The 19,295-nt window shown below is 39.8% G+C and overlaps 1 protein-coding gene across 3 annotated transcripts in view; it reads left to right on the top strand.

Annotated features, from left to right (window-relative positions):
* LOC122684963 (telomere repeats-binding bouquet formation protein 2) overlaps positions 1-19,295 on the top strand; it is a 101,320-nt gene that overhangs the window by 78,190 nt on the left and 3,835 nt on the right. Inside the window, exon 6 of one of the 3 annotated variants that reach the window (XM_043889540.1) lies at positions 13,555-13,781. The exons of the other annotated variants lie outside the window; for them this stretch is intronic. Within the exon in view, the coding sequence (XP_043745475.1) occupies positions 13,555-13,621 (67 nt within the window). The 3' untranslated portion in view covers positions 13,622-13,781. Of the gene's footprint in view, positions 1-13,554; positions 13,782-19,295 lie in introns of those variants that run through there. 3 annotated transcript variants of the gene reach the window in all.

Raw genomic sequence — 19,295 nt, 5'->3', positions numbered from 1 at the left:
CCAGTCAGCTTGGGCTACTATAAACAAAATGCCACAGTAGGGGTAGCTTAAACAATAGGAATTTGTTTCTCAGAGTTGTGGAGACTGGAAGTTTGAAGTCAAAGTGACAGAGGATCAGTGTCTGGTGAGAGCTCTCTCCTTGGATGTGTTAAAAAAAAGAAAAAAAAAAAAAGGCTCAATGTGAGAGTTGTGAGTAGTTTTATTTGGGGCAAAATCAGGGCTGTAACCTGGGAAACAGCAACTCAAATAGCTCTGAAAGGCTGCTCCAAGGAGGTGAAGAGAGGAGCTAGAACACATAGGAATTTTGTAACAAAGGGGAGCTAGTCAGGAATGCCATAAGATTATTGTTAGTTAAAGAAAACCAGATATCTCAAGTTAAGCAATTTAGTGCTTTTCTATGTATGGGAAGATGCAAGAGTCTGGGCCCACTGAAATCATTTTTTAATATTCATCTCACCTATCTGGGGCCAATATCTTTATTGTCACATCCTGAGTTTCCCCAGGATTCACAGCTGGGGGCAGCATCAGATATTCTTTTTCTCCCTGCCTTTCCGCAGAGTTCACCAGCTCATGTAGGAGGGCTGTAAACTTTGATGACTGTGGCATCCTTTGTTTACTGTTATGGCAGGAAATGTTCCATTTTTCAGGTTTTTGGTGTCTGCCTTCTTCCTGTGTCCTCACATGGCCTTTCCTTGGTGCCTTCCATTGGAGAGAGAGAGGAAGCAAGCCCTGTGATGTCTCTTTTTATAAAGGCACAAATTCCATCATGAGGGCTCCACTCTAATGAGGGCTCCACATCTAAACTTAGTTTGAGGGCAGGAGGAGAAGGGGGAGACATAGGATGAGATGGTTGGAAGGCATCATCAACTCAATGGACATGAGTTTGAGCAAACTCCAGAAGATAGTGAAGGATAGAGAAGCCTGGTGTGCTGCAGTCCGTAGGGATGCAAAGAGTCAAACACAACTGAGGGACTGAACAATAACAACAACAAAGCTTAATTAACTCCTAAACGCCTTATGGTTAAATATCTTCACATTGGAAGTTAGAGCTTCAATATATGAATCAAAGGGTGGGGGGGTGGGGTGGGGCCCAATTCAATCCATAACAGAAACTTCATCGCTTTCTCTTTTAAAAACAACCCATATATCCTGTACATCTGTGTCTCTTTTTCTTTTTGCATATAGGGTTATCGTTACCATCTTTTTAAATTCCATATATATGTATTAGTATACTGTATTGGTCTTTATCTTTCTGGCTTACTTCACTCTGTAAAATGGGCTCCAGTTTCATCCATCTCATTAGAACTGATTCAAATGAATTCTTTTTAATGGCTGAGTAATATTCTATAGTGTATATGTACCACAGCTTCCTTATCCATTTGTCTGCTGATGGGCATCTAGCTTGCTTCCATGTCCTGGCTATTATAAACAGTGTGAGAAGGCGAGGGTGGCATGTTCTGAGAGAACAGCATTGAAACAAGTATACTATCAAGGGTGAAACAGATCACCAGCCCAGGCTGGATGCATGAGATGGATGCTCAGGGCTGGTGCACTGGGAAGACCCAGAGTGATGGGGTGGGGAGGGATGCGGGAGGGGGGATCGGAAGGGGGAACAAATGTAAATCCATGGCTGATTCATGTCAAAGTATGGCAAAAACCACTACAATATTGTAAAGTAATTAGCCTCCCACTAATAAAAATAAATGGAAAAAAAATAAAATTAAAAACAACCCATATGTCCTTACTAGCTTAAGTTAGAAGCCTCAGTAAAATACAGCAAAGATTCCTTTCAAATTCTAACCAAAGCTCCATCTAACAAACTGCTAAGGTTCATGCAGCTCTAACTCATACTGAGGTGTTAAAAGAGAGCGAGAGTTTTATTCCCAGGGCTTGTATATAGCAGGAGCTATATATACGGGGGAGCATGTGTCTTGCCTTTTTTCCTTTCTTGATCTACTTTACTCCAAGTTGCCGAAGAGCTACTAAGCTGAATATAGCTGATGAACACTTGGGAGAAGTGGCGCTAAAGAGACATTGAACAGGATTTTGTATTGGTCAAAATTGTGAAAGAGCCTTTTAAAAAACACAAACAATTCTAAATATCTATGCCAAACTGATGCTATGAATCTGTGAGTTTGTCAAATGGGCACATAATGGAGAAGGTCCAGGTCTGAAGGCCTACAGAATTGGCTGGCTTTGGATTTTACCATAGGCATTTATTCGCTGTGTGACCAACAGCACATTGTCCTCAGTCAGCTCACAGGAAGACCATTCATTAAATGGGAGAATTAATGCAAGGCATTCAGAACATTTTTTCATCTAATGAATGGTTATTAAGCACACCAGTCATGGGCCAGGTTCCTTGTTATGTGTTGTGTATTGATTGGGGACTGAGAAGGAGCTGGAACCTGACTTTTACTTTATTATAGTAAAGAAGAGACAAAAATAAATAAACTGGAAAGTGCCTTGAGGAACTAAACAAGTTACCACCATGGTAGAGAAGAACACAGCTTGGAAGGAGGAGGAGAGAGGAGCAATTGACTGAGACAGTTGCGAACCTAACACTTCTCAGAGGAGATGATTTTAAGTGAAAGTTTATGGAGAAGCCAGAGATACCCCCCCAACAACAAAAAAAAATAAGTCTAGGGTGGGTGAAGCTGACACAAGATGACTCTAAAACAGGAAAACTCAGCGGCAAGAAAGAGCACAAGTGTTAAATGCTGAAAGGACAATAGCATGGCTTGAGGGTGATGGTGTGGGGGTGAGAACAGAACCTGGCATGAAGGAAGTATCTACAAATGCTTTTAGCTTTTATTCTTGACATTTTTATGAGAAAGAAACAAGATAATGCATGAAAACTATCTAGTATAATGCTTGAAACATAATGGGTGCTCAATCAACAGAATTAATTGTAGCTGTTATTTTTAGCAGTCCTAGTAGCTTTGCTATTTTCTGAAAACAGTTTTTCTTGATTTGGGTCATATGCAGCAGTAAGCAGTGGCTAGAAGTAGGATCTTAGTTCCCAGACTGGAGGTCCTAACCACTGGCCCGCAGAGACCAGCTGTGAGGGCCTGAGTCCCTCATTTATGCCTGCTTTGTCAAGAAAGAATTCAGGTGAGGAGGTAGAAGGTAAAGAGAAAAGTAAAATTTATTGGAAAAGAAAAGTGCATGTGGAGAGATGCATGGAACTCAGAGAGAAAGGCACCTTTGGGGAGTTTAAATCCTTTAAAAGTGTTGGGTAGTTAGAACAGGAGAAAGGAGTCCAGAATGGCGGTGGCTAAAAGACAAGGAAGGGAAAAACCCTCGAAAATAGAGCAAAGGAAGGTCTGAGGACTGGAGTGAGGACCTCAGGTAAAACAAACAGTACTCCTGGCTAGCCCAGTTTACATAGGGCAGACACAGGGCGAGGCGAAAAAACATGTAAAAAGAGGAGCCAGAACTGGGCTAGGGACCTTTCTTCTCTTTGTGTCTTTTGGGTGAGCATGCCCTCATGCCTCGAGGGTGTATTTTCCTTTACTTTCTAAATAAAACTGAGCTCTAACATGGAGCTGTAACACTGGTCTGGCCGTCTCTTCAAATTTTTGCTACTATGAGACAGAACCGAGGAAACTACACACTCCCCCGACAAAAGGAGCAGCCTTCCCGATCTTTGTCTTCTTTCTCACCAATCATTCTGTTTTGACCCCTGTGGCTAATTTGCCTCTGGACCCTCCCCAGGGTGTGCTGCACCCCTCAGTTAAGATGAATCCCACTGTGGAGACTTACGGCAGGGGATAGCAAAACATGTATGTCTGGCATCCCCTGCCTTTTTGACCCCATGAAGCATTTTGTGCATGCATAGTGTCCCCTTTGTGCTAAAGATGGGGAGTGTGTGACTTCTTGATCTTTCAACAGGGTTTAGTCCCACTCTGTCCTTGCCATTAAAATGCCCAATGTCTGGTCACTTACCCCATTAGTATTGATGGTTTTTATATCAGAGTGGGCTTGCTTGGAGAATCTCCATGGACAGAGGAGCCTGGCAGGCTACAGTCCATGAGGTCTCAAAAGAACTGGACATGACTGAGCGACTAAGCACAGCACAGATCTCAAAACATAGGCAGGAGTTCAGTCCTAAACACGACGTCCTGGAGTCCTTTGTCTTTTGCCTCAGGAAATGTAAACAGAGGGCTGGTAATAAATGTCCTGCCTGGAGCTCATCTTCTCACCCCAGGAGAGGTGACCAGGAGGCCAGTTGTTAAGTACCTAGCCTGGAGCCCATCTCTCTTCTGCCTCAATCTCACTTTGAATGTCTCCTTTTGATAATCCTCTTATCTGTCTGTCTGTCTGTCAGTCTCCACGACTCTCCCTCTTGCTTTTCGTGCTTACCTTCAGAGTATCTATCTTAAGCTATCATACCCTCTAGATATTCTACACATAGTTGGTAGACTCTTTGGAATATTTGTTTCTCAAAAACATTTACACTTTTACTTTAACTTTTTATTTATTTATTAAAACCTATTTTTAAAGAGAAAAGACTAAATAAAAATTTTAAAATCAAGTTGGTTTGATCAGATACCCTATATTTGGTACTGAGAGGAATGATCATAACTCTGATTATCTGACAAAAATTAGGAGCCTTGGTCTTGTGAGTGGGATTTGGGAACGCCCCCAAATTTGTCGCTTTTCAAGCATAGGGATGCCTGCTCCTCTCTGCAAACTGTCGTGAATGATTGATTTGAGATTCTGGATTCTTCAGAGCTTCTTCCAAATGAACAAAAGACAGTCATTCTTGGAGTCTTGATGGCATTTAGTCAGCCCTTTAATGTGATTCTAACAGTTTGTGTGTGTGTGTGAAAATTAACAGTAAATTCATTATGAAAACCTATTTACCACAGGGTTGACACCAGCAAAAGCCTGAGGCAGCTCAGCGAATTCTGGGACATGCCATCTGTTTCACTGAGCACAAGTCAGATTGTCCACATACAAGCTCACTCACTGGGGCTTAATAACTTCTTGCATAGCTCCTTCTCTCCTTGGGACATGCACATTCAGACACAGAAAACCATAAAGGCCAACTGTCTTCTTTAACCCTCCAAGGCTTAGTTAGATAAAGGGGAACTGTCAAGAGCCATAGCAACTAGCTATGTGAAAATAAAACAATAAGAAAAAGAAGAAAGAAAGAAGTCAATTTGATGATTTAATTCAAGATCCTATATTTCCCTCTATTGATGCTTTTGCATCAAATTTTTATGTATATTTAAAATAGAAGGTATAATTCGATTATACCTACTTGTTATTTTTTACTGTTAATAAGTTTGTTGAAGTGTAAATGGCCTCATATACTAATTGGGTGTTCTTCCTGTGACATATGCAAACTGACTTAGAAACTAACATATGCTGTTATTACTCATAATACATCAGCTTTGTCTGAAATATTTGTGCCCAAAATTACCATTTGGCATGTCTCCAAATTCAAATCCACCTTCTGCCCTGAGATGAAATTCAAGGATTTGTTTTCTGTTTTATATATTTTGGAGAGGCTGCTTTCACTGCTATAATAAGGCGTGTTCAGTGTCTACATTATAATGACTATTTATGGAGGTTTAATATGTTGCTTGTTGCAAATCACATCCGACGGAAGCTTGGCAAAGCAGCGCAGAGATGTGGGACCACATTCAACTATATTTAACATCATATCATGCAGTTGATCTTTTGAAAATCTATTTGCATTCCCACCAGCAGTACAAGAGGGTTCCCTTTTCTCCACATCCTCTCCAGCATTTGTTTGTAGACTTTTTGGCGATGGTCATTCTCACTGGGGAGAAGGCAATGGCAACCCACTCCAGTACTCTTGCCTGGAAAATCCCATGGGCAGAAGAGCCTGGTGGGCTGCAGTCCATCGGGTCGCTAAGAGTCGGACACGGCTGAGTGACTTCACTTTCACTTTTCACTTTCATGCATTGGAGAAGGAAATGGCAACCCACTCCAGTGTTCTTGCCTGGAGAATCCCAGGGACGGGGGAGCCTGGTGGGCTGCCGTCTATGGGGTCACACAGAGTCGGACGCGACTGAAGCGACTTAGCAGCAGCAGCGTTCTCACTGGTGTGAGGTAGTACCTCATTGTAGTTTTTATTTGTATTTCTCTAATAATTAGTGATGTTGAGCATCTTTTCACGTGTTTGTTGGTCACCTGTGTGTCTTATTTGGAGAGATGTCTTGGGTCTTCTGCCCTTTTTTCTTTGATTGGGTTGTTTGTTTATGTGATGCTGAGCTGTATGAGTTGCTTATTTATTTTGGAAATTAACCCTTTGTCCGTTGCCTCATTTGCAATTATTTTCTCCCATTCTGAGGGTTCTCCTTTCATCTGGTTTATAGTTTTCTTTGCTGTGCAAAAGCTTTAAAATTTAATTAGGTCTCATTTGTGTACTTTTGTTTTTATTTTCATTACTCTAGGAGGTGGGTCAGAAAAGATTTTGCTGTGGTTTATATCAAAGAATGACCTTCCTATGTTTTTCTTTAAGAGTTTTACCGTGTCATCTTACATATAGATCTTTAATACATTTTGAGTCTATTTTATGTATGATGTTAGGGAGTGTCCTGATTTCATTCTTTCACAGACACCTGTACAGTTTTCCCAGCACCACTTATGAAGGGGCTCTATTTTCTCCTTTGTGTGTCTTTGCCTGCTTTGTCATAGGTGCCCACAGGTGCCCGGGCTTATCTCTGGACTTTCTATCTTGTTCCATTGGTCTATATTTCTGTTTTTGTGCCAGTGCCATGCAGTCTTAATTACTGTAGTTTGTAGTACTCTCTGAAGTCAGAGAGCCTGATTGCTCCAGCCCCGTATTTCTTTCTCAAGATTGCATCAGCTATTCGGGGCTGTTGTATTTTCATACAAATTGTAAGACTTTCTTGTTCTAATTCTGTGAAAAATGCCATTGGTAATTTGATAGCAATTGCATTGAATCTGTAGGTTGATTTGGGTAGTACAGTCATTTTCACAATATTGAATCTTCCAATCCGAGAGTATGATATATCTCTCCATCTGTTTGGTCATATTTGATTTCTTTCATCACTGTCTTATAGTTTAATGAGAATAGATCTTTTGCTTCCTTAGGTAGGTTTATCCTAGGTATTTTATTCATTTCGTTGCAATGGTAAATGTGATTATTTCCTTAATTTCTCTATCTGATCTTTCCTTATTAATGTATAAGAATGCGAGAGAATTTTGTGCATTAATTTTGTTTTATTCAGCTTTACCAGACTTCCCTGGTGGCTCAGATGGTAAAGTAATCCTCCTGCAATGCAGGAGACATGGGTTTAATTCCTGGGTGAGGAAGATTCCCTGGATGAGGGCATGGCAACCCACTCCAGTATTCTTGCCTAGAGAATCCCCATGGACAGAGGAGCCTGGCAGGCTACAGTCCATAGGGTTGCAAAGAGACACGACTGAGTGACTAACACTTTCACTTCCTTTAATTTTCAACTTTACCAAATCCATTGATTAGCTATAGAAGTTTTCTGGTAGCATCTTTAGGATTTTCTATGTATGTCACCTGCAAAAAGTTTTGCTTCTTTTTCCAATTTGGATTCCTTATTTTTTTTAAATTAATTTATTTCTTTTAATTAGAGGATGATTGCTTTATAATATTGTGATGGTTTTTTGCCATGTATGAACATGAATCGACCGTAGGTATACATGTGTCTCCCCCATCTTGAACCCCCCTCCCATCTCCCTCTCCGCCTTATACCTCTGGGTGGTCCCAGAGCACCGGCGTTGGGTGCCCTGCTTCATGCGTCAAACTTGCACTGGTCATCTATTCTACATATGGTAATGTACATGTTTCAATGCTATTTTTTCAAATCATCCCATCCTCGCCTTTTCCTACTGAGTCCAGAAGCCTGTTCTTTATATCTGTGTCTCCTTTGCTGCCCTTAATGTAGGAATTTGGCACTGTCTTTCTAGATTCCATATATATGCATTAGTATACAGTGTTTGTCTTTCTCTTTCTGAGTTACTTCACTCTGTATTATAGGCTTCAGGTTTGTCCACCTCATTAGAACTGACTCATGTGTTCCGTTTTAAAGTGGAGTAATATTTTATCGTGTATATGTACCACAACTTCCTTACCTATTCATCTGCCAATGGACGTCTAGGTTGCTTCCATGTCCTATTTATTGTAAGCAGTGCTGAAATGAACTTTGGGGTACATCTGTCTCTCATTTCTGATTTCCTCGGGGTGTATGCCCAGCAGTGTGATTGCTGGGTCATAAACAGTTCTACTTCCAGAGTTTTAAGGATCTCCACACTGTTCTCCATAGTGGCTGTACCAGTTTTCATTCCCACCAACAGATGTAAGAGGGCTCCCTTTTCTCCACACCCTCTCCAGCATTTATTGTTTGTAGACTTTTTGATGATGGCCATTCTGATCAGAGTGAGATGATACCTCATTGTGGTTTGATTTGCATTTCTCTAGTAATGAGTGATGTTGAGCATTTTTTCATGTGTTTATTAGCCATCTGTATGTCTTTGGAGAAATGTCTGTTTAGGTCTTTTGCCCACTTTTTGACTGGGTTTTTCATTTTTCTGGTATTGAGCACATGAGATGCTTATATATTTTGGAGATTGTCAGTTGTTTCATTTGCTATTATTTTCTCTCATTCAGAAGGCTGTCTTTTTCACCTTGCTTATAGTTTCCTTAGTTGTGCAAAATCTTTTAAGTTTAATTGGGTCATATTTGTTTATTTTTGTTTTTATTTCCACTTCTCTGGGAGGTGGGCCATATAGGATCTTCCTGTGAGGATGTCAGAGAGTGTTTTGCATATGTTTTCCCCTAAGAGTTTTATAGTTTATGTCCTTAGATTTAGGTCTTTAATCCATTTTGAATTTATTTTTGTGTATGTGAAAGGCAAAGGAGAAAAGGAAAGATATACCCACTTGAAGGCAGAGTTCCAAAGAATATCAAGGAAAGATAAGAAAGTCTTCTTAAGTAAATAGTGCAAAGAAATAGAGGAAAACAATAGAATGGGAAAGACTAGAGGTCTTCAAGAAAATCAGAGATGCCAAGGGAACATTTCATGCAAAATTGGTACAAGAAAGGACAGAAATGGTACAGACCTAGCAGAAGCAGAAGATATTAAGAAGAGGTGGGAAGAATACATGGAAGAACTGTACAAAAAAGATCTTAATGGCCCAGAATAACTACGATGGTGTGGTCACTCATCTAAAGCCAGACATCCTGGAGTGTGATGCCAAGTGGGCCTTAGGAAGCATCACTACAAACAAAGCTAGTGGGTGTGACAGAATTTCAGCTGAGTGATTTCAAATCCTAAAAGATGATGCTGTTAAAGTGTTGCACTCAATATGCCAGCAAACATGGAAAATTCAGCAGTGGGCACAAGCCTGGAGAAGGTCAGTTTTCATTCCAATACCAAAGAAAGGCAAAGCCAAAGAATGTTCAAACTACTGCACAATTACACTCATTAAACATGCTATTAAAATATGCTCAAAATTCTCCAAGCTAGGCTTCAACAGTATGAGAACTGAGAAGTTCTGGATGGTCAAGCTGGATTTAGAGAAGACAGAGGAAGCAGAGATCAAATTGCCAACATCCGTTGGATCATTGAAAAAGCAAGAGAATTCCAGAGAAACAGCTACTTTTGCTTCATTGACTATGCTAAAGCCTTTGACTGTGTGGATCACAACAAACTGGAAAATTCTTAAAGAGATGGAAATACCAAACCACCTTACCTACCTTCTGAGAAACTTGTATGCAGGCCAAGAAACAACAGTTAGAATTGGATATGGAACAGCGGACTCTGTCAAAATTGAGAAAGAATTATGTCAAGATTGTATATTGTCATCCCGCTTATATAACTTGTATGCAGAGTACATCATGAGAAATGTCAGGATGGATGAAGCACAAGCTGGAATCAAGATGGCTGGGAAAAATATCAATAACCTCAGATGTGCAGATGATACCACCCATATGGCAGAAAATAAAGAGGAACTGAAGAGACTCTTGATGAAGGTGAAAGAGAGTGAAAAAGCTGGCTTAAAACTCAGCATTCACCAAACTAAGTTCATGGCATTCAGTCCCATCACTTCATGGCAAATAGATGGGAAAACAATGGAAACAGTGACAGACTTTATTTTCTTGGGCTCAAAAATCGCTGCAGATTGTGACTGCAGCCATGAAATTAAAAGACGCTTGCTTCTTGGAAGAAAAACTAGGACAAACCCAGACAGCATATTAAAAAGCAGAGACATTACTTTGCCAACAAAGGTCCATCTAGTCAAAGCTATGGTTTTTCCAGTAGTCATGTATGAATTGTGAGAGTTGGACCATAAAGAAAGCTGAGCACCAAAGAATTGATGCTTTTGAGCTGTGGTGTTGGAGAAGACTCTTGAGAGTCCCTTGGACTGCAAGGAGATCCAACCAGTCCATCCTAAAGGAGATCTGTCCTGAATATTTATTGGAAGAACTGATGCTGAACCTGAAGCTCCAATACTCTGGCCACCTGACTTGAATAGCCGACTCATTGGAAAAGACCCTGATGCTGGGAAAGACTGAAGCCAGGAGGAGAAGGGGATGACAGAGAGTGAGATGGTCGGATGGCATCACTGACTCAGTGGACGTGAGTTTGGAAGCCGGTCATGCTGCAGTCCGTGGGGTCACAAAAATTCAGACACCACTGAGTGACTGAAGAGCAACAGCATGTGATCTCAGAGAGTGTTCTAGCTTCAGTCTCTCCACATAACTGACCAGTTTTCCTAGCACCACTGTTGAATAGACTATCTTTTATCCATTGTATAGTTTTGCCTCTTTGTCAAAGGTAAGTTATCCATAGGTGCATAGATTTATCTCTGAACTTTCTATTTTGTTCTGTGGATCTATATTTCTACATTTTTTTTATTTCTTTCATCAGTGTTTTATAGTTTTCTCTATACAGGTCTTTTGTTTCTTGAGGTAAATTTGTTCTTAAGTATTTTATTCACAAGATGGCTAGCATAGCAAATTTCAAATTAGAAGAGGGTGGCAGACAATGAGATGATTGTGTAGCATTACCAATTCAATGGACGTGAACTTGGGCAAGCTTTGTGAGATAGTGAGGGACAGGAAGGTCTCGCATGCTGCAGTTCATGGGGTTGCAAAGAGTCAGACACAGCTTAGTGACTGAATAACAACAACTCTGCCTATAAAGTAAATAAGCAAGTTGGCGATATACAGCCTTGATGTACTCCTTTCCCAATTTTGAACCAATCCATTGTTCCACGTCTGGTTCTGTTGCTTCTTGACCTGCATACAGCTTTTGCAGGAGGCAGGTGAGGTGGTCTGGTATTTCCATCTCTTTAAGAATTTTCCACAGTCTGTTGTGATTCACACAGTCAAAGACTTTAGTAGTTGTCAAAGAAGCAGAAGTAGATGTTTTTCTGAAATTCCCTTGCTTTTACTATGATCCAATGAATGTTGGAAATTTGATCTCTTGTTCCTCTGTCTTTTCTAAACCAAACTTGTACTTCTGGAATTTCTGTACCACGGAAGCCTAGCTTGAAGGATTTTGACCACTACTTTGCTAGCATGTGAAATGAGTGTAATTGTGCGGTAGTGTGAACATTCTTTGGCATTGTCCTTCTTGGAACTGGAATGAAAACTGACCTTTTCCAGTCCTGTGGCCACTGCTGAGTTTTCCAAATTTGCTGGCATATTGAATGCAGCACTTTAACAGCATCTTCATTTAGGATTTGAACTCGCTCAGCTGGAAATTGATCACCTCTGCTAGCTTTGTCCTTGGTAATGCTTGACTTCACACTCCAGGCTGTCTGGCTCTAGGTTAATGACCACACCATGGTGGTTATCTGGGTCATTAAGGTCTTTTTTGTATAGTTCTTTTGTGTATTCTTACCACCTCGTCTTAATCCCTTCTCCTTCTATTAGGTCCTTACCATTTCTGTCATTTGTTTTCTCCATCTTTGTGTGAATTATTCCCCTTTGCATGAACTATTCATCTTTGCATGATATCTCTAATTTGGTTTGCCATATATGGCCTTTATTATGTTGTGATAGTTTCCTTCCATGCTCACTCTGGAGAGTTTTTGTTCTTTTTTTTAATCATAAGTGGGTGTTGAATTTTGTGAAAAATTTTTTCTGCATCTACTTAGATGATCATTTTTATTTTTTGATTTGTTAATATGCTGTATCATACTGATTTATTTGTGTTATACTGAAGAATCCTTGCATTCCTATGATACATCTCACTTGATCGTGGTGTATGATCCTCTAAATGTGTTGGATTCTGTTTGCTAGTATTTCATTGAGATTTTTTATGCCTATTGTTCATTAGTTATATTGATGTGTAATTTGATCTCTTTGTAATAGTTTTGTCTGATTTTGGACTCTACTTTTTTTTAACTGCTAATGCTTTGGTAAAAATATTCAGGGACACTCATGACTCCTGCCAGTTGCTTTCCCTGACAATATTATTTTCAAGAATCAACAATATTCCTTTGAAGTTAAACACTAGCTGGATATACTATTGTTTACATGATCTGATTCAGTGATCTTAACTCTTTCAAAATCTAGAACATTTAACCTGTTTACACAAATTACAGCTTATGAGATGATGAAGAATCTACTTCTTTTCCTATGTGTCTAAAAGTTTAGATTTTATAACTTAGTGCAATATTTCAAACTGGTATAGTATAATATAAACTGCTCTTGTACAAACCAACCATTTCATTTTGGCCATTGTATTATTCTTTCCCAAATACACATCCCCCACCCGCCCCTTTAGTTTCTGCCTCCATCTTTTACTCAGCCACAGGGGGATGTGCTAACAGATAAGACAAAAACACAAAAGTCCAATAACAGTCCACAAAGCAAGTGTCCCTGAATACTCCGGCCCTGTATATAAGCTACAGGGTTTATCCACGTTCTGACCCTGAGCACTCTTCTTAGTTAGACACACGGGCCACTAAGGAGGTCCAGATGACCCAAGTGGCCTCCTTCCTAGTAGAAGGGAACTGCTGCTCGCTCAAGGATTGCTGCTCCCTTGGCTGTGGGCCTCCATCTGGGCCCATGGGTTGCCCACAGGACTCGGGGGCCCAGGATCCCGCACCACTGTGCTAATGTCCCTGCCATGTGCTCTGCTGTGAGTGATAAACTGTCTCATCTACATTTGACATCTATGGAATGGTAGCACCTTGTTTGTTCCCTCCCTTTCTCTTAAAGATTGAGGTTCCTCCCTGACAAATATATTTTGAAAGATCCTCCCTGCCTCCCAAATTTTGCGCCTAATTATGTAAGGATTGTACATTGGCAAACAAGTATAATAAACAATGGAAGATATTTACAAAGAATATAGACATCACTCATTTTTAAAAAGCATTGTATAACATTTATTAGAGCAGAGTTAATGAATGAATAATAAATTTCCCATTTATTGGTGTCTATGATGTACATTTTTCTCAATAACCTCATAAGATCACTATTATTATGCTGTTTTTACATACCAGTTTGTATTATTTTTTTTTTTTCCTGCTACAAATTTTGTGTGCTAAAACATTTATTTTCAGGGATTCAGTCTGTCACCTCCAGGTGTGGCTGTTGTACACTTTTCATTCTACTGCTCTGCCATTCTGAAATCATAAGCTATATTTTTGAGGTAAAATCAGGATTAGAAATCATAATTTGAGCAAACATCACTGTCATGGGATCTGGACTGTTTCTAATAAATAAGGTAAGATGTTTCAGATAAACTTGATTGTTCACATTAGTAAGTAACTAAATAGTCCCCTAAAGGTTGATGTTACTTTAAATAAACTGATTTATGGTGAATTCAATTCACCTCAAATTTTTATATAATAGAATTTCATTTTGCCAGACTCCTCAATGCAATCGATAAATGATAGAATCTGGGTTAAGTGAAGTGACCAGATGGTCTGAGGTGGATAGGATAGCATAGTCCCCTTAGGTATATTTGATATATCATGTTTAGGATTTTCCCAGTTCTAATGCTGCTGGCTGGATCTACTATAATAATGTAGTGACAATAAACAAAGCAAGCCAGTTGATTCTGCTGTCACTGTGATTAAATTTATAAAACGTGACTTGCTGTTAAATCTTCTAACTGCAGGCAAATAAATTAATACATGATTGAACATCTACTAGGGCTCTGTAGCATTTAGCCAAAAACTTTTAAGAACAGATTCTAGAATGTACTGGGGGAAGTAACAGTTGTGGACCCTTTTGTATCCTAACAAGGATACTTCTAAAATGTTGCTTTGGAAAATCACCATCTTCTGTGCTTAAAATGGGAACATTCTGAGCAGTTTCAATTCTCAGACTAATGCCTGAAGAAAGAAGAGGAAGTTCTATTTATATAAGATGGAGTCTGACTCTGCATACAGAAATAACCTAGGCTGGCCTGGTTGATTGAATCTACTGCCCTTAGGCATTGTAAATAATAAGAAAGTAGGTCTAGGCTCTGTGGGAACTGGAGTTTAAACTATGGGAAGTGACCTCTCAAATCCAGAAAAAAAGATTATGCTATCAGGTACAAAAATAAGTATTTATTCATATTAGGAAAAAAATTAAACAGTTTAAAAATGTGATAAAACTGACAAATATTATAAACACTCCCAAGCTTAGACAAATAACACTATTTTTAGTCAATTAAACCTATATCATTTTTTTTTTGGCCATGTGTCATGGCCTATGGGATCTTAGTTTTCCTCAGCCAGGGACTGACTCTATGCCACCTGCATTGGAAGCACAGTCTTAACCTGTGGACCACCAGGGAAAGCCCACTTCCATAACTTTTTTAAAACATTCTTTCCCTGTATACTCTTTAATCACCACTTCAAAATGACAGCAATTATGTAAATTTTTAAACATTGAAAATTTATTATTTCTTTTAACATGGTTGAGTAGAATTTGTATTCTTGTGTTGGTAATTTTGAAAATACTTTAGATTTGTAATTTGGATTAATAATGTCATATAGACATTTGGGATACTTGTCAAAATTGTGAAAAATCTCTATCAAAAAAATTTTTTTTCATGTATTAGCTATCTCATTTCAGATCATTTCAAGTTTTCTTGTGCGATGACTACTTTCAAGTGGCCTTTGAATTAACAAAGGGCATTAACTGGTTTGTCATTGGCATTTTTGTTGTACTGTAGAATTTTGAGTATTTTATTATCTTTCCCCTTGTTCATCTTGGTTTAATCAGAAGGTAATTTAAATCTTTTCTTCAAATGTATTAATATGATTTACTTCTTTTCATTAATTGAATTCTTAAATAAACCAAATGCCTATTCATTATTTCTATTTGGAAATGATCCCCTTATGTAAAGAGCTACTGACTTCAGTATTATGTGAGTTTTGTTGTGCTGAAATTCATCTCTTGTTATAGAAACATTGTCTTAATTTCCTTGTATGTATTTTTATTCTGTTTCCTACTCCATTAATTTTTAATCTGAGCTTAAAAAGCATATTTAATAGGTAAATTTAAAACAGACAAAATATAAAGTCAAATCAATTATCTGTAATTTCCATGTATTTTACTGAAACCTTCTAAAACATCTTTCTCTATTTCATTCAATATGGCATACCCCAGCTTACCTCTTCCTTAGCCAGATCCTAAAATATGGTCAGGGTATAGTCATAGCCATGCTAAAGCCATGGTCAAAGGTAAAGTGTACGTAGGAGTCCTAGGAATGGAAAGATACACCCGTCTTAATCAAGTCAGGTTAAAAGGTCTGACTTTTGAAAAATGTTATTAAAAAGCGTTCCATCATGGAATACATTAATGAAACCTTTCTCAGGGACTTTGAAAGGACTCATGCACATGCAGGGTCTTGAAATTCTACGCTTCAGCAGCTCATGGTAAATGGGCCTCTGCTGCCCACCTGAGGAGGAGTCCAACCAGAAACCATCCCAGAGCACGGGGGCTCTGAAGTTGTAGGTGGCTCCCCTGGTAGCATAGCAACAACTTGGGCTCATTTGAAGATTGTCGCCTCTTCTGTTCACGACTGAGAAGCAAGTCAACAGGACAAAGTTAAAAATACGTGAGTTAGGGCCATTTTGACCTATGCTCCCCTAGTTCCTTACCAAGACAGCTGAAAACAGCCTCAGAATTGAGTAACTCTTGAGGTCAGAGTGCTGGGAGCCTCTAACCTTTCCTAGGTTACACCAGGAAAGGGTCACTTTGGCCTTCGTGTGTCTACGGCTACCTCAAGTTTACTGCAGGCCTGGCCGTGCTGCACCACAAAGACAAGAGGAGCCAGGATTAAGGTTTCTAACAGGCTAGGGGCCCACAGTACTGACTTTTCCGAGACTGAGGTGTTTCCTTGGAGAAAAGAGGCGCATCTCAGTTAAAACCAGGATAGTCCCAGGGGAATCAGGGTGATGGGTCATCTAAATCAGACAGGCTGATCCTTTAAATGGAACCCTATATCACAATATTTTCTAAACGGCAGAATGTGGATTTTGGAGTAAGCTACAGTGAGTATGAATTTAGTTTCTAGTCACAGAACTTGGGCAAGTGGCTTAAACTTTCTGGGCTTCATTCATAAACCGAAGATGACAATGTTCACATCATAGAATTTTTGTGATCAATAAATTACATACTAAATGCAAAGGTTTTAGTATGGTATCTGACACGTTGAAAGCTGGTGACTCCCACATCACTCATATCATCATCATCTAAGAAGTTAGAATTAGTGGGTGAAGTCGGCCACAGTTTCCAGGTGATGAAGACATTTTCAGCTAGGTAAATTGCAGTATCCGGACTCATAGAGTCTGTCCAAATAAAAGTTACTAAATGTAAGGGTCTCTGAGGATGTCTTGGGGTACTGGTGAACAGGCTTCTGTCTTGGAGAAAGGAACTGGCAAGAATCAGGCAAATGACACAGGTACCAGCTGAATGGACTGGTTTCAAGGGAGCGCATCAACCCTGTTGGGGAATTAGTACCACACGCAGAAAGTTGAAGAAGTCATCATTCTGGTTTTGTGTCCTTGGGTGACAAAAACTTCTCTGTGCCTATACTGTAGAAGAATTTGTTAGTGGAGATTGGTACTAATGAATGCTAAATTCCTGGGACTGAGTCTGAGTCCTGGTAGGCACCAAATCAGTGGAAAAGAAAGGCGATGCAGGTGACCCATCCTCAGCCAACTTGGCTTCGGAGTTGTGTACCACTTCTAGAGCCCATGACAAATGAGCCAGTTACCCAGGTGCCTGAGTGTCGGGCATGCAGGGGTGTCCCGTGGCTGATTCCACGTGGGTCCATCTATTCTGTATCGCCAATCGAGTGCCAGGGTGTCTGAGATCAGATCTGCTACCCAAACAGAACTTTGGGATAAAGTCCCAATTCTAGTGAGCAGTTGAGCTAGAGACTCAGGAGGGAGCGCCGATCAGAGCCTTAGCAAGCTCTAGACCTAGACATTTGAGAGGGTGTCAAGTGATAATGGTAGGTAACAGGGACCGAGCTAATCTTTCTGTTTGTTATCTCAACAATGGCAGTTCCCTTCCAGGAGGGCAATATTTGTTTGTTGGTATTGTTTCTGGTGTAAGCTGGGGTGTTTGGAAAGTGTCTATTAGAAGTTGGGGAAGGGAGAGGATGTAACTTCTGTTGGACACTTTCTTGGCTTCGTGGGATAACTGGGGACAGTGAGTACCTAAGACTCCACAGATTTCTTTAGATTGAGGATGGTCCTTTCGTTAAATTGTGGGTTCTGTTCTGGGATCTGGAAGGGCAGTTGGGTAAGCAATGTATCATTAGCGATAAGAGAGTCCAATACCAGAGAGCAGCCACTGTCCTTATATCTTTCTATTCTTGTGCTTACTGGTGTTGAGAATGCCAGAGAAGCACGCTTTGGGCAAAACTGAGGGAGCCATTTGTGTTAGAGGGAGCTGAGACTTCCTAGGAAGAGTACCCCGAGGCCTTTGGGGGAAAATATGTTACCTAGTACAGTGACAAGCTTGAAGAAGGGTCCAATATGCATTTTTTTCAATGGTTGAACAGAAAATGAACAAGTAAGTACTCTGGTTTTCAAATACCTAGGTGATTTTAGGCATAGTTTCTCCATTCAGTGATTGGTTAAAAACCCAGAAAAATCAGAAAACTGAACAAAAACATAAAGTTGTAGAAGGGAATCACATTCCAGCATTTCTTAGTTGTTTAGTCGCTAAGTTATGTCCAACTCTTTGTGACCCCATGGACTACAGCCCACCAGGTTCCTCTGTCCATGGGATTTCCCAGGCAAGAATACAGAGTGGGTTGCCATTTCCTTCTCCAGGGGATCCTTCTGACTCACGGATTAAGCCTGCATCTCCTGTATTGGCAAGAGGATCCTTTACCACTAGCCACCAGGAAAACCCATTTCTTTGTTGCCACACAATTATTTGACTGAGTGAAATAGGCTGTCTGAAGTTGTTGTATAGATATTGGAACTGAAGAGTATTTTCACTTGAAATTATTTTGACTGATCTTATGAAGCCTTATAGCCACCACAGAATAAATCTCTGGTATTCTGATGTATCTAAGGGAGCAAGATTGGGTTTCTCAGGTGGTGCAGTGGTATAGAGTCCACCTACTAATGCAGGACACTGTTTGATCCCTGGGTTGGGAAGATCCCCTGGAGTAGGAAATGACAGCCTCCTCCAGTATTCTTGCCTCAAGGAAAACTCCTTGAACAGGGGAGATTGGCAGGCTATACAGTCCATAGCATCTCTAAGAGTCAGACATGACTGAGCAACTGAGCACGCAAGAGAGCAAAATGGGTTTGTGGTATATACGGGTTGGGGTTAGCCGAAAATAACAGTGCAAAACTTCACCCATTATTTTACAATTTTTAAAAAAATGATTGCATTCTAAAACTTTTAAGGGTGAAGAACTTTGCTTTATGTAATTTTCCCACTGCTGTCTTTTATAAGGGCTTATAAAGTAACAATTTTCTCCATTAGAGAAAAACACAAACTTTCTAAATTAATTTAAGCTCTCTCTTTATTGTCCATCACCTTTGGCACATCATGTAGCAAACCTCGTACTAAAAATCAGCACGTGGAGCATTATCACAATTTATAAAATCCTCTGGAGCATAACATGCAAAAGCCACTTTTCACTAATCGAAGAATCATTGTGAACTTGACTGATGATCCTATGATAAATGACCTTCATTGTTTCTCAGAAAGTATATGCTTTGTAAATACAGTACATTTCACATGATCTGAAACTCAGTATTGAGGAAAGAGGCTCTTTTTAGTCCAGCAAGAGAATGAAGGATGACTTTTTACTTAATTTCTATGCCTTGGA

The sequence above is a fragment of the Cervus elaphus genome, chromosome 27 (genome assembly GCF_910594005.1).
Source record: "Cervus elaphus chromosome 27, mCerEla1.1, whole genome shotgun sequence".
In the NCBI taxonomy this organism is placed as follows: domain Eukaryota; kingdom Metazoa; phylum Chordata; class Mammalia; order Artiodactyla; family Cervidae; genus Cervus; species Cervus elaphus.
This window is presented reverse-complemented; position numbering and strand designations above follow the sequence as displayed.